General features: G+C 52.3%; 1 protein-coding gene across 7 annotated transcripts in view; it reads right to left on the reverse strand.

Annotated features, from left to right (window-relative positions):
• Window positions 1–21,544, reverse strand: part of BCL11B (BAF chromatin remodeling complex subunit BCL11B) — a 93,236-nt gene extending 71,692 nt beyond the window's left edge. For 2 of the 7 annotated variants that reach the window (XM_032405899.1, XM_032405897.1), the window contains exons 1-2: window positions 21,284–21,544; window positions 7,258–7,623 (exon numbers count right to left, since the gene is read on the reverse strand). In XM_032405899.1, coding sequence (XP_032261790.1) covers window positions 7,258–7,623; window positions 21,284–21,341 — 424 coding nt within the window. In that variant the 5' untranslated portion in view covers window positions 21,342–21,544. Of the gene's footprint in view, window positions 1–7,257; window positions 7,627–14,190; window positions 14,847–19,180; window positions 19,256–19,691; window positions 19,773–21,283 lie in introns of those variants that run through there. The other 5 variants (XM_032405898.1, XM_032405896.1, XM_032405900.1 and 2 more) reach the window with 4 other exon arrangements.
• Window positions 21,545–24,710: the final 3,166 nt, after the last annotated feature.

Raw genomic sequence — 24,710 nt, forward strand, 5'->3', positions numbered from 1 at the left:
GGCTCTTAACCTCTCTGTGACTCGGTTTCCTCATCTATGAAATGAAAGTAATAACTGACTGACCACGTTTCATGGGGTGGCGACAGTGGATGGGAGTGTAGGATGAAATTAGGATGAAATACGACCACATGCAACGCTGCCTCACCACAGGAAAGAGCATGACTGCCGGAGGTCACAGCCCGGGCCCCTACTCACCAGCTGTGTGACCCTGGGCAAGTGACTTAACGTCTCTGGGCTTCAGTTTCCTCTTTGGTAATGTGGGCTTGATACCAGCACCTACCTCATGGAGGTATTAGGATTAAATCAGTGAATAATTGCAAAGCCCTTCAAACAGTGACTGGTACAGAGTTAGTCCTAATAAGTATGTGTTCAGTTAAAAACCCAAATATGAAAACTCAATCTTTTTGTTTCTTCAGTGAAAAGATAAACCCAAGGGTGTAGGGGTGACCGGCAGGCTGCCCTATTTATATAGTTTACTGACACAGAGCCCCCTCCTAACAGATTTTAGAGCCACTGGTTATGCATTAGTCAGGCATGAAAATGAACACACACACAAAAAAGGCAGGCTCAAGTGCCTAATAAAAAATTTAAGCCGACTGCTAACTATTTACTGCCAAACTAAAAACCTAATAATAATGATAACAGAGGCTCGGGGTTGGTTAGGTCCCCCACCTGGGAGCCCCATGCCCTTCCCTCACTCTCTTCCCTAACTTCCCGTCCTCCTTTCTGAATTGCTTCTGGAAGCATGGAACCACCTCTATGAATCACAGCTAACGAGGGCCCCAAACCTAAAGGAAACCTAGCAAGGAAAAAAAAAAAATACCTTGTAGCTGATTAGTATTTTTTGTCTTCTTTTTAATTCAATAAAACTTTCAATTAAAATTTGGTGCTACAGTCGCATTGGGTAGCTGCTCACACTCCGCAACGGTTTGTGCAGTTTACGCCGCACCCCAGTCTCTGCTCTCCCTGGGAGGCCGGCAGGGCAGGGACTGCTCACCCCCGCTTACGGCTCAGGACACTGGGACTCTGCCCGGGGAAACGGATCGCCTCAAGTCACAGAACCAGGCAGACTGGTGTGGCAAAAGGGGCACCTGACTCAAGATAACTAGGGTCTGGACTCAGCCCTGCCCGTAACCAGTTACATATGCTCAGGTAAGAATGGGAGGAGATCCTTAGCAAGGAGATCCTTCCAGCTTAAGCCCGGAGGCCAGAATCCCCGCATGGATCCCTCCGGTGGTTCTCTATTATTAATAACAGCTAAAGATCCACAGGGACCTAATACAGGAATGCGCTGCCTAAATCAAACTTTGTAACAAGCCTGAAAGATAAGAAAGATTATCTCCATTCTACAGGAAACGGGGACTTAGAGAGGTAAACAACTGGCTGAAGGTTATACAACAGGTCATTGGCAAACCCAAAATCCCAGCCCAGATCCATCCATCTGAATTCACATCTTACTGCTTTCTTACCCACCACCCACCTCTCCAAAACCTTCACGAGAAAGCACAGGTAACCATATGAGGAAGGCTACCCGCGGACTATAGGTCAAGGCCTCTGGGGGCCTGAGGGCTCCAGGCTGTATCTGCAGAGTCATACCTAGGAAGGCTTCAAAGATCGCCTTGGACAGGGTCTGGAGGTCGTGCCTGCCCCACTGGCTGGGCCAGCCAGGCAGTTAGACTACCCCTCCCTAAAGGCCTCCATTCCCCGTGCCACCCGAGGAAGCCAGGCAGACCCGAGTCTGACTCCACTTTGCTGTGTGATCTTGGGCAAGTCCCTTAACCTCTCTGAGCCTTAGCTCAAAGTGGGGTTAGAAAATATCTATTTCAAAGTGGGATTAGAAGTATCTGTTTCAAGGCTGGTGTCTATTTCAAGATGAGATAAACCAAGAAAAGCACCTAAGCACAAATGTGCATTACCAGGTAGGCCCCCTCTTCCCCACCACCTGCCAGCCCTGCCCCAGCTTTGGGGCCAGCCTTACAACGCCCAGCCCCAGGACCATGTCTCTCAGACAGAACACTCCACTATTCCTTGGTGCAGACAGAACTAATAATTAGCTGTCACGATTTAATAATACAAAAAGATAATCCATGCTACAACACACATGGATTTAACTAACCTTAATTTGGAGGCAAAATAACAACACTAAATATATCAAACGCAAGTTTTTAAAGACAACCTGCAAGTGGGGTTTATCTCCAGTTTCCAGCACAAGCAAGTTATTTAGTTTCTTCCACTGACCAAGCTAATTTTCTCTTTTTCACATTTATTTTATTTATTTTTTAAAGTCTGAAATGCACATTTGCCGAGCAGCATGTAAATCCTCCAGCTGATCAGAAGCCCTTTTCTCCAACACCATTTGCCTAGCAATGGGTCACTGGGACCCCAAACCAAGCCCCCTGTCTGTGCTCTGCCTGCTACGCGAACCCCCCGCCTCCAGGCACACCCCGGACCCTTCCTCGGTTCCAGATGAAGACGTACAAGAGTGGGTGGGGCCATCGCAGCAGGGAACTGCCTGCCACTTCCAGCCCAGGGGGATCTGCCACCTCCTGTCACCCGCTGCCTGTCTCCTGCATTTCTCCAGAAATTTGACATTTGGGGTTTGGGGAGGGGAGGACAAAAAGGCAAAAAGGCAAACCTTTGACTGACAGCTGATGGCTCATTCCTCTGGTTATAGCTTCATCTGGTTATGGAAGGGGTGATAACACGCGAAAACGAATTACCTGTGATCAAGAGCCTTCCCTCCAGTGGCTATAAAATGGGGATTCTAAGGAGGAATCAGTGGAAATGCTGAGAGAGATATCTGAGGGAAATTTTCAAGATTCTGACTGAGAAGCCAACACCTCGTGCTGCCAAGCGGGGTCCACACCCTCTTAAAAGCTTTTCAAGAAGCTTCCACTTCTCAGTCATCTGGCTGCAGCCGGACCCTGAGCTAGGTGGGTGCTCTCTGGCTCTCATCACTGTTCATTCTTGCCATAGGACTGACAAGTGGGGACAGACGAGGAAACTGAGGCCCAGAAAAGTGAAGTGGCTGGCCTGGGCGGGCACTGGAATTGCACCCCTCCCCACTGACACCAAAGCCCATGCTCCTTTGATCCCCCCAGGCTCCTCCCCAGAGGGACCCACCATCAGAGTGGCCACCAAAGGACAGTAGATGGCTGGGGGGAGGGGGACACACGACAGTGGTTCTGACATTGTTTCTGATGGTGGAGTTCCCCGAAGCCAATGGAAGTTTCTCCCCCAGTTCCTGGAAGACCTACACTGGCTACAGTACCAGCAGGAAATGGAGCTGGGGAAACAGCACCAGTAAGGGAAGAAGGCGCTCATCCCTGCAGCAGGCTCCCCATGTGCCAGGCAGGCACGCAGCACTTAAACACCACAGTTACTGTTAGATGCGCTCCCCGTACTTGGCTGCTGCCGCTCAGGAGGTCAGGTCACATGCCCCAAGGCTGGCAGGAGGCAGGGCAGGGCTCAGACCTGCGCCGGGTCCCTTCCCACGGGGCAGCACACGGCCTCCCTGGCACGGGCCTCGAACCCCAAACACCCCCAGCCCCCTTCTCCCCACCCCTCCTAAGACACCCATCCCACATAATGCTCAGAGACTCCTGCTCTTTGCAAACCCTGGAACCCATCTCACCCCAGCTCTGCCAGAAGTGGGAGAAGGCAGTGGGAAGGGGGCTTGGGAAAGGTAAAGAACTCCTATATAGGCAGACCTGAGCCCCCACCTCGGCTCAACTCCACCCCTCTGTCCCCAGATGGGCCTCAGACACAGGCTCCATGGCCCTGCTCTGCCCACAGCACACGGCCAAGGCGCAGGGCCCCGGGCCACAACCGCACACAGCAAGGGCAGGGCAGCTACTGCTCACACTTGGGCCATGTCCCCCAAGGGGGACAGAGCAGCAGCCCAGATGGCCGTCCTCCCACCATGCTCCCCCCACCCTGGGGGGTTCTGTCACCTCACGGCCAGGGGGATGCTCAGAGCAGGGGAAGAGCAGTAGGTGCTTGTTTATTAAATGAACAAAAGAATGAATGAACGAATGCCCTCCAAGATACAAAGCTACAGAAAGTTCCTCCTTCTACTCTCCTACTTCTCTATCATTAAAAAAAATAATAATAATAAAGGAAAGAAAAAAAATGATTAACTACTCCTTTTATGCCCATCTCCAGACCCCAGTGTCCCAAGGAAAGGGCCGATCCAGGGTCCAGCCCTGGTCCAATGACTGACAGAATTCCAATTCCGATGTCACCCTGGGGGCGCCCTTGAAGGTGGAAGGGATCCCACCTATTCCACAGGCCAGCCCTGCCCATCCATCTCTGCAGCCCGGCCTCTAGAAGCACTGGGCAGCGAGGAGGGCTGGGACCCGTCTGGACAAGGCTCAGATTGTTGGTTCCCCAAAAGGCATGAGCCACATGGTCACCGCGGGCACCTCCCTTGGGACAGCCAAACCAGAGGCCAAGTCCCAAGAGTTAACAGCCACCTGCTCCCCAGTAACCGGCCCTGGGGACAACAGTGGGGCTCGGACAGGCTGGAGCATCCCTCCCCACCTCGGCTGGGGAGCAGGAACAGGAGAGGCCTGGGCAAGGCCAGCGGTGCCAGGGGCCTGGGCAGCAGCTGTGCGGATTTCCGGAAGCCCGGGCGGAGAAGCGCCTGTGATTCCTGGCCCCCCTCTTAAAATATAAAGACTCAATTATCTTTGAGCAGCTTGCTTTACACATGAATTGACACATTTATTTTACAATAAATAACTGAAAGTTATCTGTGTTTCCTTTACTGTTAATCTACACAGAGAAATAATAAACAGGGCTTGTCTACAAAAATGCAAGTACTGCAGTCCTCAGAATTCAATTAAGCTAAAATAATTAATGCTCCCACCATATTAAATTACTTTATACATTTGAGTCACTGAAGTTTTATTCTTTAATCTTTCCTTTTTTATTAAATAAAAAAAAAAAAGAAAGAAAGAAAAGTTGGTGCTAAGGCAGGGAGGGGAGAAGCAGAAGGAGGGCCAGCAAGAAGGCACAACGTGCCGCTAGAACGGGATGGTCGTCTTCAGCTGACACAGCATGGAGACTGTTTTGTGCCTTTGATTAAAATAACATTTTAAATGCTTTGAACAAACATATCTCTTTAGACTTCTAAGGGATTATTTTACATATTTCTTCGAGAATGAAGAAATGCATTCGTCCTATTGCTGAACAGAAAAGGCCAAGAATATCTTCTGTCACACATAAAATAAAAATACTGTAGGCTGCTGCAGTATTACAACCCGAGAAAAAGGGGCACAGGGGGTGTGGGGGGGTGAGGACAAAGCCGCCTTGCAGATTAACTTTGCCTTTTATGAAATCACATCTAGTCGCTTTCTTAAACAAACCTACCCACAATGATCGGCAGCCTCTCACTGGGAAATACCTTCATCGTGAAATGAGGATTCGGATGGTTTTGGGGGAAAGCAGAATGCCTTTCCATGGAAATATAAGTAGGGACCAGAGTCTCGTGGGCAAGGTCTGTGGTCACTGACGCTGGGTGTTTATTCTACTGGAGGAAAACTGTTCCTCCAGTGTCAAAGAAAAGAAAGGCATGGGGGCCCCAACAACACCAACAAAAGTGACCCGGCACCTTTCTGGGTGGGAGGCTCCAGCCCCAATGAAGGCAGCACCACTCACATCTGCAGGGCACTCTGAGAAGCCGGGGTTTACATGACCATGGCTCTGAACATGCTGGGCATTTTTCTCAAAGCCCTTGGCAACTTGAGAGCATGAGAGATGTCTCTAGCTCAGCAGCCAGAAGGCAAGGCCCACAGGCCAGTATGACTTGATGGGGTCTCCCCAGCACCTAGCATGTGCCAGCAGGAGTCTGCATCCCACCACAGTCTCTTCCCAAGAGAGAACTCATTAATCCCATTTGACAGATGGGCAAATTGAGGCCCGGAAGTCTCAGAGTTGCCGAGTGGCTTTGCTGCATTACCCTGACTGCCTTCTGGATGATGGGGCTCTCTGCTCCATCTTACCCGTGGGAGCAGGTGCCTTGGGCTACACCAGGCTCATCCTCCAAGGAGGAGCACCCAGAGCCTCAGTCCCTCCAGCACTTCCACTAGCTTCCACGCCCAAAACACAGCCAGCACCTACTTGCATGCTTCAGAACCAGAGGGGACCCCTGAGAGGAAATTTCCACTGGCAAAGCACTTACGGAGCCCCTGCTCATTCAATCCTCACACCAGGCCTGCCAGTATTCTCACTCGCTGTTGACACACAAGGAAACTGAGGCCTGGACTCATGAAGCAGCTTGTCCAGAGCCAACCGGCAGGATGTGACCCCTCATCCGCACGCACACTGGTGCCATCTTGCTGCAGGACTGGCTGCCGCTTACTGCAGGAACACAGGCCACCACGGCCCTCCATCTTTGCTGGGCCTCCCAGGCTCAGAAGTAGGACCAGACGCAAACACTGCAGCTTGCACAGAGCTCGGGCTCCCTGGAGGAGGCTCTGGCATTCCGTGACCACGGCCCGGCAGGACATGGTGCCACCTCCCTGTGGCCAGAGGACACAACCCAACACCTGTTCTTCAGGTGGTAAGAGTCAGCTGTCCAGGCGGTCAGCTGAAAGGGGCGCAGTGCTCCAGCAAGTTCCCACCAGCCCTTCGCTAGACCTGCCAGAAGGATCAGGCAACATCAGAAGGGGCCTCTGAGATCAGGGCGCCTCTTTTTACAGATGGGAAATGGAGGCCAGAGAGAGGAGGAGGAAGAAATGAGTGCTCCCATTCCTAAGTGCCTACCAGGCCCTGCCCACAGGCCACGTCTCATTAGACCTCACCACAACCCTATGGAGATCGGTCTCATTAGCTCCATTTCACAGATGGAAAAACAGACTTGTCCATGTTGTGAAGAACAGATTCCAACCCAAGACAGTCTGGCTGCACAGCCAGAGACTAAGCCAAGAACACCAGCAAACCGAGGGCCACCTAGCCTTCCAAATTTCTGTTCTGTACTCCCGGCCACCTATGCATTAGGCCCCACAACAGAGCCTCATTGCCAAAAGCAAAGCAACCATCAGCCAGCTGTGCCTCTCTGAGCCCCAGGCCTGTCTCCTCCTGAGGGTCACCCAGACAGTGGCCCCTCGGAAAGGGCGAGCCCTGGCTGGTGGTCCTATCCCAGTAGCCCCTGGGCCCTCCCAGCACCGACACCCAGCACAAAGAGGGGACAGGCGGGCGTGGGACCCAGGAGGTGGCTTCAGTGGCGACCTGGCCAGTGGCAACATTCCATACCTGCAATGTTCTCCTGCTTGGGGCAGATGCCTTTCGTGGGCGAGAGCAGGTGGTCATCTTCATCGGGGGTGACCTGGATCCCGATCTCCACCGGCTCGGACACTTTCCTGAGCTCGGAGCGCGAGGAGGGCGGCGGGCTGCCCTTGTCCAGGCCTTTGTCATAGCAAGCACCCAGGCTGCCGCCACACTGCTTCTTCTTGTGCTCTATAAAAACCAGGATGTCCCCCAGGGGGAAGTTCATCTGACACTGTCCACAGGTGAGCAGGTCAGGGTCGGGGCCACCCACCATCAGCCCCAGGCTGCTGGGCTCCTCTATCTCCAGACCCTCGTCTTCTTCGAGGATGGCGGCCTCCACATGGTCAGCCTCTGCTGGAGAGAGAGAGGAGAAGGGGGCAGAGAAGACAGAGATGGGCTTAGGCAATCACGGGCACCCAGCGGCCATTCCAACCCTTCCCCACCAAGAGGAGGCCCCTCCGCTGCAGGATACTAGAGGTCACCAAGTCCCCGCATGACTCCCGGAGGCCACAGATGGGCAAACTAAGGCTCCGGGAGCAACGTCGCAGCCCGTGGAGGTGGTTGCTTAACTGATGCTAAACTTACTGCTTTGTCCTTTATTTGCTGGTGATTCCCACCCCCCAACATAGCATGTAAACACATCCACGTGCACATAACACCCGTCCTGCTTTCACAAGAGGCTCAGTGTCACGGGCCCCCGTACTTCAAGCTCGAGACGTGTCTCTCCCACTTTACATCATCTGAGAACCACCTGGGGAGCCCCGAACCCCCTGTGCCCAGGCGGCACCCCAGACCAATTACAGCGAGATCCAAACCTCAGATTGTCTTTTTGTTTTTAAGACTCCCCAGGTGATTCCAGTGGGCAGCCAAGGCTGAGAACCGTGCGCCAGAGCCAGTTCACCCTGCTTGGGCTCGATCGGCCGCCCCCTCCCTTCCACGGTTCATTCATGTCCTCCCCATTCATGGGAGCCCTGCTTGCATTCCTCTACCTCAGACCTGGCTGCACACCAGACAAGAAAGCAGAGCCCCAGACGGGCGTCAGGCAGCCAGGCCTTAGGAGAGAAAGAAGCCCACATGCTCAGAAAGCAACAAGTGAGTGTCGGTTCAAAAAGAAATATTGAAGAAAAAAATAACCACCACCACCAACAACAACAATGCAGGGGAAGGGACGCTGTTAGTCTGCTCCCTGAAAGAGGGAGCCAGTCTCCTGCCAGTCACCCTGCTCCTGGTCAGACCGCCATCACTTTGTAGATTTCCCGGCACTCATCAGCTCCCCACTGTCCTCTCTGTTTTGTTGGTTTTATTTTTCACTCCCAGAAAAAGAAAAGAAAAAAAAAAAACCTCTTCAGACTCCAAAAGCATTTCTTGGCAGACAACAAACCACCACACTTTCAATGGGCTGTACATTTTCATATTTCTTTAGCAGCCGGTATACTTCCTTTTTTTTTTTATTTTGGAGGGGACAGGGGACCCAAATATTTTGAAGCCAGTAAATGCCTCCAATAGCAGCAACCCCCAGGGGGAGAACGGGAAGACTCAGCCGCCGAAAGTGTCATAAATAAGGGGAGTGGACAATGAGGTTGCACATCCCCTCAGGCTCTGAGCAAACTTGGGTTGGAATTTTTCAAGAGCAAACAATGTGGTCGTAGGGCCGGCACGAGTGTCGGGGTGCTGGGAAAAGCCAAGGGTCTGACAACCGAGGAGGCAGGTAAATTTTAAGTTGTACGGTATTTAGTGAGACATAATGAAAACCACAGAGGAACGGAGAGAAGGGATGGATGGGAGGGAAAACACATTCCGGGGCAGTGAAGTTACTGACGGGCCAGAGCCAAAGAACAGATAATTTAAGGAAAAAATTCTGTGGCATCTTCTATCTTACATATGAATCCCTGTCCTGTATTTTCTTTTCTTTTTTTTTTTTTTTAAAGATTTTATTTATTTATTTGACAGAGAGATAGAGAGAGAGCACAAGTAGGCAGAGAGGCAGGCAGAGGGAGAGGGAGAAGCAGACTCTCCACTGAGCAGGGAGCCCGACTCGGGGCTCGATCCCAGGACCCCGGGATCATGACCCGAGCCGAAGGCAGCCGCTTAACCGACTGAGCCACCCAGGCGCCCCCCTGTCCTGTATTTTCTGAACACAGCTTCTTCAGGGCCCGTGGGAATCCACGTGTGATGCTGAATCTAGGATGGACACTGTAGGACAGGTGACACGTATGAGCCGCATGTGAACAGGTCGAGGCATAGGTGTGGCTGGGAAGGAAAGTTAGTATTTGAGATCCTGCCTGTGGTTAGAGACAAGCAGGCAGAGTCCTCCATGAATTACACTTGGACATGCATGAGACCCACGTCAGTACAAAAACACCCCGAAGATGAGGAAATCCTAAATCTGTTGTCTCCATGCCTCTAACACACACACACCAAAAAAACCCCAAAAACCTATAAGGTAAGAGAAACGGTTTTCACCAAGCCAGCCCCAGGAACCATTAATTACACTTTAAAAAAAGAAATCGGGAGTTTATTTAAAAAGGAGGTGGAAGACAATGCTACATAATTAATTTACCAATTTATTTTATGAAAAGATGCTTTGGTATGGTTGAAATGTAATCACAACCCTCATGCCGAACAGTGGTTGTAGGGGGGACCGGATTCCTGTGAACGGTTTGTCAGAATGGAAAAGGTAATTATTCGGTGCTTCTTTTCCCTTTAATGATCTAACATTGAGCAATACTGTTTATATTGAAAAGCTTGCACCTTTAATTACCAATTACATATACATAATTTCAGAGCCAAAGGAGAGGGCTGTGAAAACAGTTCTTTAGAAATATAAGGATGTATTGTGCGCCATTTCTAGAGAGGGAACTCTAATAAATGGGAGGAGGATGTCAAAATATTGTTTTGTTAAAAAAAAAAAAAAAAAAGGAGAGAGGCACAAAGGAAATGAGCTGAAAAGCAAAAAAGGACAAAATGAAACAGAGAATTCAGAAGGAGCAGGGGCAAGCTCGGTGGTGAGAAGGGCGGCGGTACCTGGTCCCGTCTCAACTGCCACTCGCCCACAGGCCGGGCGCTCCGCTGTGTCACCAAGACGGCCACACTTCCAAGCGTGACCATCCTCGCTGAAGCACGGGGAGGTGCTTCCTGCCGCTTAATAATTTAATCTTTCTTGTCCTTGTTTTGTTTTGCTTCTCATTAACTTTTTCAGCTCTGCCTGTCCGCTCTCCGGGGAGGAGTTCTAGGAAGCACGCAGACGTCCTCTCTGTTAGGAGGCTGGAAGCTACGTAATTTCAATTCGTCCTTCTCATTCAGGAGAAACACAGACTACTTTAAAAATTGGCAAAGGTCATGTAAGCCTGTTCACAGGCATTCCTGCCTCTCTGCCTTCCATCTTTTGCTGAGGACTTGGTACCAGCACTTTTTTTTTCTTCTCTCCGTTTTTTGTTTTGTTTTGTGTGTTGTTTTTTTTTTTTTTTTTTTTGGTAACATCTGGTATTCTTTCCTTTATTTGGCTCTCTCTGCCTTTTCACTTTCCTCCTGCAGCAGGCCCTGTGAGCCCCCGTCACTGAGTCCGAAAGTATCCGACACCGTTCGCTGTGCTGCAGTGGTGATTCCTGCCTCGGCCGCCTGGCAGCCAAGCCCCCCTTGGGGGGCCAGGCCCTGCCCCAGGCCCACAGACAGCTCTGAACCCCACCTCCTGCACCCAGGACCCAGCTCGCTGCCTCCAAGTGAGTCCAGGGGCAAAAGAAACAAACAAACAAATCTTCCCTCCCACTGTCAGTGTTGAAAGTAAAACTCAAGATGACAGCGGGTGTTCACCCTACTCCAAGAATGGGGTTTCCTCTCTCCCCTCCCCTGGAAGGGGGGGGCGGCCGTGGGCTCTGGGCTTCATCTACTGAGTGAGATACTTCACTCAAGAAGATGTGAACGTCACCCCCAAAGCTCAGGCAGCAGAGGCAGCATGAACCCCTCAACTGTCAAGTTTTGGGTCACAGCGGGTGGACCGAGACAGCTTGCTGAGCCTGGAGGCTCGTGCTCACGGCCTTCGGAGACACCCCCAAAGACGGGCTGTGGTTTCATTTCCGCTGGCAGGCGGATACTGAGCTGGGTGTGTGGGGTGCGTGTGTGCGTGTGTGTGCGTGTGCGCGGCCCTTCTTAGAACTGTATCGATAATGGAAGAAATAAAAGGAGAAAGAACCACCTGGCCCAGCTCAGAGAAGGGCGCAGTGGGCTGTGTCCGGTCCCCTCAGTACCCTCCTTTCCCTGTCCTATGGACATCCGGGGCCCCACGGCCCCACACGGCTCGGAGAACCAGGCCTCTGCTGGGAGAACCGGAGCGGCCCAAACTTCCACCCAGACATAAGAAAGCACCAGGAAAGAGAAAAGACACATAACAAAAACAGCTTTTTGAATTCCCAGACCCAACAAACCAGCCCCTCAGGCTGTCTTGTCCGGCAAACTCAAGCCTTAAATGAAGAAGGCAAAGATGAGGTCTTTCCCCTGAGATGATTTCTGCTTTCGTGAAAAGCTCCCCAAGCGTCAGGCGGCCCTGGAAGATATTGCTGCTCTCGCTATGATGCGCCGAATAAAGTACAGGGATTGCTAAATGTTGGACTCATTAAGAGGAAAAATGAATGGATGCAGCAGGAAACTTGCTCAAATGTACAGTATCACGTTGGGGTGGGTTCTGAAATATGAAATCCTAAACCTCATGGACAACTATATATTCTCTCTCTCTCTCTCTCTCTCTCTCTCACACACACACACACATACACACACACACACAGTTAATTTTCTTTTACAACAAAACCACATTTTATTTACAAGGCTACGCCTCCTCCCAGCTGATAAACGCATTTAGAAGCAATGAAATCAGGGTTCACAAATAATAATGGATATTTGTTGTTAAGTAGATGGGGAAGCACTTGATCCTAAGACAAACTCCCCCAAGCCTGAGCTCGGCTGGGAAGGAATTTGGGGTAGAAGACAGAAATGGAAAGACATCATTAATACCGACCCAGCCAAGCAGCCAACAGGCCCCCCGGCAGCTGCAAAGGCTTAGCATGGCCTTACCTGGCCAGTGATTTCCCCCACACGCGGGGCTCCAAGGGCCCCACCCGCCCTGGTCCATCTGTAACAACTGGCCCTGCACCTGCCCTTTGGCGAATTCCAGCCAAGGGGCCGACCGCCTCCTGTCCCCACAGCACAGTGCATGTGCATTGCTGCACCCACGGCACACAGGCCCATGTCCCCCTTACCCTGCACTGATTCAAATCCAAATCTCTAATGGCTAAGCCACAGTCCAGGAGAAACATAGGAAGAATTATTGTTTCAGTGCCGGGGGCGTGGGTAGGAGAAGGATGTGGGGGGAGGGGTGCCAGGCTCTTAAAATCGTGTGCCACCAACGTCACAGCCGCCATCCTGATGTGTACGCATGTTTACAAGAAATGCTCAGCATCCCTCCGCCAGAGCTCTGCATCCGACTGGAGACTTTACACCTGCTTCCTACGAAGACGGAGCCTTTGCCAGCAAGCCCATGCTCACCAATAATCTGCAAAGGGATCTTTTCATTCTCCTCCCCGCGAACATTCCGGGAGGGGCTGAGACTCCAGGCGACACTGAACCACCACCAACACGCACACTCGACGGAGCACACCACTTTTCTGAGCTGCCATCAATTTTTAATTTATTGGATCCAAGAGAAAATAACAACCATGGGGAGGGGAGGAGGGAAACGGGTGGATGGGAGAGAGAAGGAATCAATTCTTGGTGGAGAAAATAATCTATGACTAGATGATGCTTAAAGGCACGACAAGAGGTTTTATGAAGTTCTCCGAACATTGGGAATAATGAAGTGCCCGGCAGAGGCGGCAGAGATAAGAGCAGCCCGTCAGCCCAGCGAGGCACGCATTAGGAGGAATGTCCTCACAGGGCCAGGAGGGGTTAGAACACATCTGAGGGTGGGAGACACTGTCCGGGCCCCAGCCCCGTTTGGCCACAGAATTCCTGCAGCCAGCAAGGCCTAGGACCGCCACTGGCCCTGGGAGGACACAGCCTGGCGTGTGGAAGCAAGCCATGTCGTACAGATGAACTCCCTCCCCTGACCACCTGCCCTCTCAGGAGGACGGCGGAGCAGTGCAGCCGGGCCAGGTGTCTCAGAGCTGCTGGCCCAGGCCGCGCACCTCCCTCACACCCTCCAAAGGCCTCCTCCCTACCACCCTCAGAACGGCTGGAAGGAAGGGTGCACGCCAGAGCCACCACCCCACGAGGCCCTGTCTGCTCCATGCCAACCACAGCACGAGCCTCAAGTGAAATTGTCGAGATTTCTGGCACCCGGGTGGAAGGCAGGAAGAAGACTGTGGGCACACGACCTTGTCAGCAACCGATGGAAATAACCTGGGGTCTGGCTGAGGGGGCCTGCAGGGGAAGGCCTGAGCCTCGCCGGCATTCCAGGAAGGCAGGGATTCCTGAACCCCGGGAGGTGGTGTGGGGTGCAGGAAGAACCCAGTCACATAGCCCAGTGGCAGACTCTGGAGGGGAAAGTCTGACAGTGGGAGAAAGACCCCCATATATACATGTTGCCCTACACACCCCAGCCTGGTTTCAGGATACTTTGGCATATTAAAAGTAGCTCCTTGAAAAATACTTACTCGAGCCATGGACTGTCCAACCTTCCCTTCCCCACACTGCATCCACTTCTCTAGAATTCCAAAAACTGAGCTCAGGGGGCCTGTTCTCACCCATTCAAAAGCAGAAAAAAAGGCCAAATGAATAAGGAAAACAGCGTTCAGGTGCATTCACAGATCCTGTCCATTACTAAGAGGTTACTAATAAAAAGCCAAGTCCACAAAACCAAAGAATAGAGTGACCTATGTTTTGATAAATAAAATAGTTGCTTTAAAAGAAAAAAAAAAAAAAAAGATTTACCACCATAGAAACTCTTCCAAGCACGTTCAGCAGAGTCCACAAAGCTGCAAATGCCTTAAATCTTCAGAGCCACAACAGGGCTCGTAATGACGGGATATAAAAGCACTCTTTGAGGCCAAATGAAGAGATTTGTTTTATTTAATGCTTTCCTTTTTTAAAGGTGCTAAGCGGAAGAGAAAAAGGATCCTCCATACAGGACACCGGACTGCAAACCTTTCACTGGAGGACATCCTCTGAGGCTGGCAACAAAATAGCAAGGACACAAGCCATTTCAGTATCTCACATCCAAGGTAGAAATTTAAACATGACCTCATTAAAAAAAAAAAAAAATCATCCTAGCAGCACGTCCATTTCTGAAGCACATGTTAATCACAATAACATCGGCATTCAACTTTCTTGAGTCATTTTTGCACGTTGTCTTAGTAGAGAACTCATCAGAACATCCGCAAATGTATTTCTATTTCAGTGGAAGGGGGTCATAAAAAAGTTGTGTACAACAGAGGCTTTTTTTTTTTTTCACTTTGAAGTTACTTAATTTTGTGTGGTCTGGCATTTCATTATAGTTAAAATAGCTCAGGCTGGCTAATTCAACACCCAAGCAGATTATCAGCTCTCTTGGAAATAAAGAATGAATTTCTTGAATTTCAGCAACTGCACAAAAGACTTGCATATGTCAAAATGCCGGACGAAAAGTCCCGGTGAATGCAGCACCATTAATCAAACCTCGATCTGGTGTCACTCTTGCCAGTAAAAACGATGCTGTCCTCTCTCCCCGCCTCCGCTCCCCCCCCAAACTGGCTTGTGCAGAAGATGCAAGAAGTGTGAAGAAGTGTGTCCCTCCACTTTCGTGGGTCTCCAAATAGCCTGCTATTGGCACTTTGTATACACGCCTTGGGGACACCACTGCTCAAGAGAGGCAGTCAACAGACGGCTTTTCTAGGGGAGGGGTAGAGGAATGGGAACCAGAACGTGAGCAGGTCTCACGGGCATCTGGCTCCCTGGGAAAGAAGAGAGATATGTGGGAGTGGGGAGCGGGGTGAGGGTGGAAGGGGCAGAACACCGAGGACCCCAGACCCAGTCGTGGGAGTAAATAAAGAAGTGACAAAGCCATACTCAGAGCAGCTCTACGACAGACATTCATTCCCGGTTCTCTTCTGTGCCCTCGCCCCATTAAAAAATCTGTCAGTGTGCCTACAACTACCACCACCTTCAGAGAAGGATGCTCAGGTGGCAGCAGTCTCTTGACCGTGTGGTGCTGGGTGCAGTCCCCAGAGAGCATTTATTTCTCCTTGTCCTCCCAGATGTGACCCCCACATCAAACCTGGAGTCCCAAGTCCTTGGTGAGCTTCAGCTAAAGGTAGGCCCTAACCGGACAGCCAGAGGGGTCTCCCTCAAGCCACAGGGGAGGCAGGAGGTAGCCTCCAAAGGTCAAGAACCCCATCTCTACCCTCCCCACATGTACTGTTTTTGTCAAGCATCGTCATATCTGTGGTCTGTGTTTAGTTACAGCTTGTGAGACTCTCCCAAGTTCCAAGGCAAAGGATTGGGGATTTCTAAAGTGAATTTTTTTTAACGGTTTTCTACAGGCCAAAGGCCACTGCCCAGCCCAAGGCTGCGAGGTGACTGTACCACTTCATCTCTTGAGTTGTCAAATGAGCTCGCTGCCGCGATATGCTTACAACTGGCTCAATTCAAACATTAAATGAAGTAGAGAAATCATCAGATAAATTGCTGGCCCTCTGTACTGGAGAGTGAAGGCTCTTTCTCAGCTGATGACAGCACTAGGCTTTTGTCTGACCTAATTTATTTCTCTTTCAGGTTAGAATAAAGCACTCTTTCCTGTCTCAGGGCAACCTCTTCTGCCCATATATTGAACTCAAGCATAAGACTCGAGGTTAACTGTGCTGTCTGCAGATTTCTTGAACTTGGAGAAGACATTATAGATCCAGAAATCCCGTGATCAAAAGCACACATATTCCCCAGCACTAAATTACACGTTTAGGAGAGAAAGAGTCTCATTAAAAGCCATCCATTAAGGGCACTGTTTGGGGTGAAAGGTATTAGCAACGCTGGGTCTAGCAAGCCTATACTCCTTCCAAACAAAGTTTTACACATTATTTGAGTTGGCATTTGATATCTTTGGGGAATGGTGCTATTTCCCTTAGTACAGTGGGAACATTACCTAATAAATGGAATTGAGAATCCAAGTGTTATAAAACCTGAGCTAAAAGGATTTCCATTCATCAAACTGTTTTAGGAGCACGACTCCCAAAAGCAGTGATTCTCGACCATTCCCTGGGTCTGTGACATGCAACACAGGAACGGACAAAATGATGTATGCTCTTCCCAGACCCCCCTCATTCCATCACGAATGCCTTAACAGCCTAATGGAATTTTCATAAAGTCAAGACCACAGACTCATAGGGGAAAACACACCCATTCAAAACTAACCATTTTAATTGTTTAAAAAGCAGGAAAAGAAGAGAAAAAAAGAAAAATGCCCCCATCTGCCTAGTGAGGGCTTGTAAATCAATGCCAATAGCTTGAAAATAGATTTCTCAAACTTATATTCTCATTTTGTCCTGCTCGAATCTCTGCAGGAAAATCAATATTACAACTTCACACTTAAGACATTTTGCAGCAAGGCAAACTGCCTCGGCTGCTGATGGAAGCCCGTTCCTGGCCCATTGTAGCGAAGGCGCCAAGCCATGACACGGGCACCGAGCTCCCCCTAGCTGCCAAGTGGCACCAGGCGCGGCTCGGCGTTTCAGGCTTGCCATCAACCAAAAGCCAATTCAACTGAAAGTTTATTTTGGAAAGTATTTTATCACAACAAGCAACAGAGAATGCAAAGCGATCAAGGAAGGAGATGAAAAGGAAAAAGGGAAGGCCTGGTGCAAGACGTGTTCTAAGCTAAAAGACAGCGCCAAGAGCTTGAGACTGATAAGGCGCTAGAAACTGGTGCTCTCTACAGTCGGAAGCTGATATCTGTAAATGAACTGTTCCGCATGCTTCCATCTCACCTGAGACATACCGCTAATTACTGTCAGATACACCCAAAGCTGGCCTTTCTCTTCGGTCGGTGAGACCCGTGGAGTCCTGCACCTGGTCAGCAAAGCGCCACACCCAGCCATCTGACCTCAGCCTCCCTCCATGTTCCTAAGGCCGGCTTCACCAAAGCAACTGCATTCACTCTAGCACTTGAGAAATGACTCGTTTTCTTGTACGAAATATTCTGGAGGCCACACAAAAAATCGCCAAGGCCAAGGCATAGGGAGATAGCAAGCTCCCACCCTCAAAGAAAGAAATATGCATATGTACATAATATTCAGGGAGGGAAAGAATACCCTTTAAAAATATTAAGGGTTGTTAAAATACGCTCACGGCTGTTTTCTCTCAGGTGTGAATTACAAATGAATAAAATCAGCCTGGCATAACACCTTTGATGAACACATTTTTATTCTCCCGTGGAATCAGAGCAGCTGACTTATATCACACTTCTAATGATATGGGGTTCCCTTCTGTGCAGAAGGGAGACAAACTTCACTCCCCCCCAAGTACCCCCCCAAAAAAGAGGGGCCCATGTCTTATGAAATTTATCGGAGGCCCAATCTTGAAAGATTGTGGGCAACTGGAGATACACTATACCCCAGAGAGTTAAGGTCACTGTGAACCCAGCCGCCTCCAAAACACACAGCTATAGCAAAACCCAATTTAAAAGGCAACCGTGAAATTAACACAGTTAGCCTAACTTCCGTGTCAAACCTTGGGTCTCTAGCTGTTTTGCAAAATTGTGAATTCATACACAAAATTACTGATCTTCCAAGGAAACCTGTTGGTAGGTTGTTTAAAAAAATCACCTTTGCTACGGTTGTATAATTTACTAGGGACATCTTAGTTTCTTCGGAAAGCCTCAGAGCTCCTTCGTGGACGGGACTTCATGCAATTTCCCCTACTCTCCCTGTCTGGCACTGCAGGCTCAGCGCCCTTCCCTCTGCCTGGTCAGCCACTGCCCCTCTTCCTCCCTCCTCAGTATTGTCACTGTTGTTTTGTGTTTGTTTTTATTAATAGCTGTGTCTGTCGTCCTCCCATTCTAAAAGCCATATCCATCTGGGTCAAACATTTTGAAACAAACCAGAAGCCCAGGTTTTCATCCCCAGCTGTCTCCCACCCTGTTTTATACTTCTCTTCTCTGGGGCCCTGTCTGTACATTTAACAAGGCTCACTATAGAGCTCTTCTGCAATGCCCCCCACCCCAAGATTGTTTGCTGTTTGTGTGCTCTTCCTGTCTCCCAGACCAGCAGTCATCCTAAGTTACATTGTCTCTAAAGAACCAGGGGCTGCCACCCCACCGAAGCTGCACCACATTTTGGGTAGTTTCTTTCGCATTTAAAATCTAGAATGTGAACCCCGGGGTCAGGGCTGTGACAGCACTTGTTTTTGCTGGCCAGGGCTCCAGAGCACCCTAAAGCCATGACTCTTGCACCCCTGTGGAGAGGCACTTCCACAGGCCATGCAACCTCAACTGCATCCAATTCTTGCCATCCCCCTGCCCGCACTCCCACCTCCCGGGTGACACAGGACAAACAGAGAAGCCAGCTGCTTTTTGATAATAAATAGCCTTGTCTGAAAACTGGTTGGACCACTCTCCCTGCTTGACCCCCTGCACATGCCCTGGGCTCCATGTGCCCCTGAAAGGCAGGCGAGATTTCCTCTGCCCCTGCCTCCTCCTCCTCCGCCTCCACCTCCTCACCTCTTCTCCTTTGCCTCTCTCTTCTCCCTCCCTCCCTGCTCCAGGGGCAGCGGCTTTTCCCCAGCACCTTTCCGAGCAAGGCTGAGCGAGAGAGGGGACAAATGAAGGATGGAAGGATGCTGCACCAGGCACGCCTTGTCCCCCACAACCAGCTGCCACCAGTCCTTCTGGCCAGGGCTTTCTCTTGATGTCCCAGGAATGCCAGAGGGGGAGAGAGCAAAAGCAAAGCAAACCTACCTGCTTCTTCCCCCCCTTACACACAACTGCAAACACTCCTGGCTCCTTTCGCTGCTTCCAGCTTGGCAATGCAGCCCTGACAACTCCCCCTTCCCCAACCCCCCCCAAACTTCCCCCTCCTCAAAAACAACCCTGGCAATTATACAGAGGCTACAAGAGGGGCAAACTGCCTCCCAGAGAAATTAACCTCTGCAAATATAGACATTGTAACAACCAGTACACCATCTAAAGGGGGTGGGGGTGTGGAGGGCTGAGGGACAGCTTCGGCTTGGTAAAGGATGAAATGTCAACTGGCCAAAAGGACCTTGATCAAACCAGGCTCAAATCTGGTTGTAAAACATTTTGTTTAAAAGGCAACCAGTGAGTCTTCTTTGATGTTACAATGGCAAAAAATAAAAGAGAAGTTCTCTTCCCTCCCTCCAAAAACGCATCCCTCTCCCCAGGCGAACCCCACTTTAAAATCTATTCCCTTCCCCAAAAAACAATAATAAATCCACAAATTCTTACTAACGTATCTGCTGCAACAAAGGAGAGTAGCAGCGGCAATGCTCCGAGCAGATGGCTCCTACGCTGGGTGTTCAGGGGAGGGGAGAGCCCCTTTATATATTTATTTATTTATTTAAATTTTTTAAAATATAACATAAATATTCGGCTCTCGGCCGCCCCACAGCCAGTCCTCGGCTGCGGCTGCAGCCCTCTCCAGCTCCGCGCGGGCTGCCCGGCCCCAGCCCGACGAGGCGCTTGGAGGATTGCAGGAACACAACCTGCCCACGGTCTCGATGGCACCCAGAGGATGTTTTATTACTATTGCAATTAAAAAAAAAAAAGGCAACGGCGACCTAGGCACCGCGAGAGAAAGGACCACGGGGAGATGTTCGCGCGCCGCGAAGCAGCGGCCCCGCGGGCTGCGCCGGGCAGGGAGCGCTGCGAGCCGACCTTCCCGTGCAACTGTGCGGTTACTCGGGGCGAGCTCCCCTGCAAACACCGTACCTGGCCCGCTCGCGCTCGTTTTTTCCCTTTTCTAAATAAACCCAACTGGGGCGCTGGAAGCTGCGGAGTCTCTGCCCCGCTGCCTGACTTTGCCTGCCGGGCCACTTGCTTGAAATCCACACGATTTCAGCCGGTGGATTTCCACTGCGACCTGCCTTGTTTATTTAGAGAAGGAAGATGAAAGATACTGAGATAGAAAGATGGGTAAGAGATTGATAGGTTTCTCTTCTTTTTTTTTTTTTTCTTTCTTCTTTCTTCTTTTTATTTTTTCTCCCTATTTTACAAGCACATCCCTGTCTTCCTAATCCTAGCTGACAATCCTTCTTTTTCCCCGTGGCGGGGCTTTTTCACCAGCCCCCAACCCCCCACCTTTTTTTTTTTTTTTTTTTTGGAGTGGGGGATAGAAGACAAGATCATCCCAGGAGACAGACGGAGGTGGGGAAATGGGGGGGTGGGGGCATGAGCCCAGCAAACAGCCGCGCAGCTGGATTCTTTTGCAAATAGCAGGAGGAGAGGAGAGAAAGGCGGCGGCGGAATCCTAGGACCGGCGTGGTCGGCGCCCTGACCGGGCGGGTGCAGCGACCAGGGACCCGGAGCCGGCGGCCGCCCCTCGCCCCGCGTCTCTCCTAGGCCGGAGCGCACCCCGCTCTCCTCCGCCCGCGCCGTCAGCGCGGACCCACGCGCTCGCCAACTTTTCCCCACTTCCCGGCTCCCCCCTCCCCCTCCGCTCCCCCAGCCCCCTCCCCCTCCTCTCCAAACCCCGCCACCAGCGCCGCCGCCGCCACACACGCCGCTCGGAGGGGCGAGCGTCCAGCCGGGCTCCGCGTGCACACACACCTCCTCCAGCCTGCGCGCCCCCTCCCCGGCCCGGAGCCCGCTCCGCAGGCCCTCGAACCCGAAGCGCGTCTGACTGCGCAGCGCTCCGACTCCCAGGGCTGCAAAGAAACTTTCCTATGCCCCCCCAGCACCCCCCCCGCCCCATACTCTGGGCCGCCGCCGCTGCCTCTGCGAGTCCGCGGGCGGCCCCGGCGCTCGGCCGGGCTCTGTGTACCCAGCCCCGGGCACCCGGAGCCCCATCCTCCGGCCCCTGGCGCGCACGCCGCAGACACTTACGGGTGATGAGCTCCCTCTGGGACAAGTGCTGCGGGTTGCCCTGTTTGCGGCGGGACATTGCCCCGGCATCTATTCTGGCATCGCCCGGAGAGCTGCACTGATGGGGGGAGCCGGGGGAGGGGGTCCGAGCCGCCGCCGCTGCCGCTGCCTCCGCCGCCGCGCCTCCTCGCCGCCTCTTCTGCCTGGGTTGGTGTTTTGTTTTTTTTTTCCCCCCTTCCTCTCTTGCCCTCTCTTCCTCCTCTTCTTCTTCTGTATTTTGCTCTTTCTTCTATGCTGTTTTTTGCTTTGTTTGCAAAAAGAAAAAGAGAAGGAAAAAAAGGAAAGAAAAATCTCTCGATCCAAAATAGGAGAAAGAGGCCAAAAAAAAAAAAAATCTGCTGTTGCTTGCCGCGGACTGGCTGGTTTCTTTAAAAATATATTCTTTTGAAGGAAAAAATTCGCTTACACTTCTTCAAACTGCTTGGCCTCCTGGACTTCCAAACGTCTTCTTGAACTTAACCGGATTTTGCACCGGCTCCTGACACTTTCTTTCAGGCTCTGGTAGGTGGAAAGCGCACTTCTACCAGGAGGGGGGTGGGGGAGAAAAAAATGCAAACAAATAAAAAAAAAAAGAAGAAGAAGAAAAAGAAAAAAAAAGCAAAGAAAACTTGGGGACTTGTCTCGTACCCCCTCACCCCGCCCCCTCAAAAAACCCAAAGCAATGTAAAACTGCCCCGGTTCGGTTGTTTCTGGGCTTTCTGCGGGCTGCCTGTTTTTTTCTCGGAGACTGACCCTTCCGAGGCTCTGGGGGGACTCCAGGAGCGGCTCCTTCCCAGTTCACCTGGCAGGCTGGCGCCGGCCGGAGAAGCTGCCGGGTCCCCGCGAGCGCTCCCCAGCGCTCCCCTGGCGCCGCGGGCCCGGGGGGAGCGGGGCTGAGGGGCGGCTCGCCCAGTGCGCCTGGGTCGGTGCGGGCGCGGACTGGGAGCTATAGATTGCAACGTGAAGATGGCGGAGTCCGGGTTCTCTGGGAGCTCTCGGTCTCTCTATGGCTGGGGCTGCCTCTGTACAATGGGATAAAATTCAAGTTCAAGTGCGGACGTGACGTTTAATCTGCACTAGAGACAAAAAGACCCAGAGAGTCGGAGCACTGGGGGCGACTAGCGGTGGCTTTTTAACATTGTACCCTGTAAGAGAACAAGAAAGCACACACAGAGACACACTCGCGCGCGCGCGCGCGCACACACACACACACACACACTCGCCCGTGCGCACACCCGCAGTCCAGGCCGGCCACACGTGCAAACAGCGATTTTGTGCGCTCCTCTTCTCCCTGTGCACTGGCAGCGCAAAAGGGGAGGAGGAGGAGGATATTTTTAAATAAAAGAAAATCCTCTTCATCCCTCCTCCCCTTCTGGGAGCAGGACCCCCTGAGAAAGGAGGAGGAGAGCTGAGTGCGTGGAAGTAAGTTGAATCAACACAAGTCCCCACCCACCCATCCAAAAGCTCTTCTGGATTGAAAGGGGGAGGGGCTGTGTAAAAGGACTGGGGTCGACACGGGGACTGGGGGCGATGGTCAGTTTGTTTCGCCTCGCTGGAGAAGTAGCTTGGTTGGTTTTACTTTTGTTTTATTGGGGGGTCGGGGTTAAACTTCCAAAAAGTGTCTCCACAGAAATCTTGATATTACAAACTCTGGGAGAGCCAAGTGGACAAAATAAAAGATACTGAGAGAAGGAAAGAATTAAGAGCACAATCGGGGTAAAGGCAACATGAGACCTTGTGTGAGTCCCATTCCGTAAGAAATATTCATCCAAGTCTGTGCGCTCCCCCCATTAACTCCTTGGGATCAAACACGGATCCCACCCCCTGAGGCCTGGCTCTGTTGGAGGCGTGGGGGTAAGGGGACAGGAGTGCTCCGCGTGGGAGAGGGACTCGCAAGGGCTGACCCAGAAGTGGGCGTGGTCAGATCTCTGAAGATACTGGTGCGGGGGACTCCCTCAGGTCCCCCAGTCCCCCTCTCGCCCCCCCCAACAATTACTGAAACCTGGAAGTAACGTGCCCCCCCCCCACACACACAGACCCCCACCTCCAGTGTGCCTCCGCCCAGGGCAGGACTTGAAATCGCCCGTCAGACTGGGAAGGACATAGCTGCCTTGTCAGCCATTTGATCTCCAGCCGGCGAGGACAAGAGGAGTTGTGGGGGCCTGTCCGTGGCCTGGGGACAAGGCCAGGCCGCAGCCGCGTGGCCATCTCCCCCACCCCACGCCCCGTCCCTCTCCAGGCCGCGGCCAACTTCGTCTGTTTGATGACCTGCCCCATGGCTGGGCGCGCTGGACCCCTCTCCCATCTCAGGGTTCCTCTGGTCTGGGCCAGGAGGCGGCCAGGGCGGGTCGGGGCCTGGCTCAGGGCTGGGCTTCGCCGGCGAGCCCAGCTGCACCCACCCCACCCCGCCCCCAGGCCGGGCTCTGGCGGCTTCACTCAAGCGAGTGGCTGGGTGGTGACGCCTCCGGGCGCGCCGCCTCCTTCGGGTCCTTTTCCTTGGGGGACACATGGAGTTTTTGCTCGCCCCCAAGGTCTTGGGTGGGGCGAAGGTACCAACAACTTAGAGCGCAGTGAGAAGAGAAAGAACTCCCTGTCCAAACCACCACCCCCCTCCAAAATTTAATAACAATAAAATGTGCCCCAGCATGCAATTTTGCGGACTGGGCTGCAGGGTCGGCATCCGAGGAGGTGGGGACTGGGCAGGGAGGGGGTGGGTAGGAGTCGGCATTCCCCCCACCTCGACTACACACAGCTGCCCACCACCCCCACCCACACCCCACCTCCAAGTGGTCCAAAGTCCAGAAGCACCTCTCCCTCTCCCCATCTAGCCCCACCGTGAAAATCTTTCCAGGAAAGTGGCCTAAGTAAGAAAAAATGCTCACGCGCACCTTTAATAAACTTCTTAAGAAAACCACAAAGTGGTCATCCCAACCCGCCCACTCCTGAATTTGGGAGGGCTGTCAGCTCTCCGCCCGAGAACTGGCGCTGTGAAGTCCAGAAAGGGTCAGCGTTTTGCCCAAGGTCACACAGCGCCGGGGGCAGGTCTGACTCAAATCGCCGCGGCATGCCTGTTGCCCGGCTCCGGCGGCAGTCCGGCGCCCAAAATCCCAACCTGCGACCCCGGCCCTTGGACGTTGATTACAAGGACTGGGGACCCGGTCTGTGGCCTGGGGGAACGCGACAGCCCCCTTCAAGAAAGGGGGCCCCTCCGCGTACTGCGCAGGACGCTCAGGAACTCCGGCTGTAGCTCGGCCGGCGGGGTCTGCGGAGGGGGCACCCCTGCCCCACCCCTGGCAGGAAGTAGCGGGCAGGGGGCGGCGCGGGCCGCGACGGACCCGGGGAGCACTTCCTCATTGGCCCCGCGCTGCCCCGACGGCGGGAAGAGGGACGCGCGGGCGGGCCGGCGCAG

Source organism: Phoca vitulina, unplaced genomic scaffold (assembly GCF_004348235.1).
Source record: "Phoca vitulina isolate PV1807 unplaced genomic scaffold, GSC_HSeal_1.0 scaffold7, whole genome shotgun sequence".
Taxonomy (NCBI): domain Eukaryota; kingdom Metazoa; phylum Chordata; class Mammalia; order Carnivora; family Phocidae; genus Phoca; species Phoca vitulina.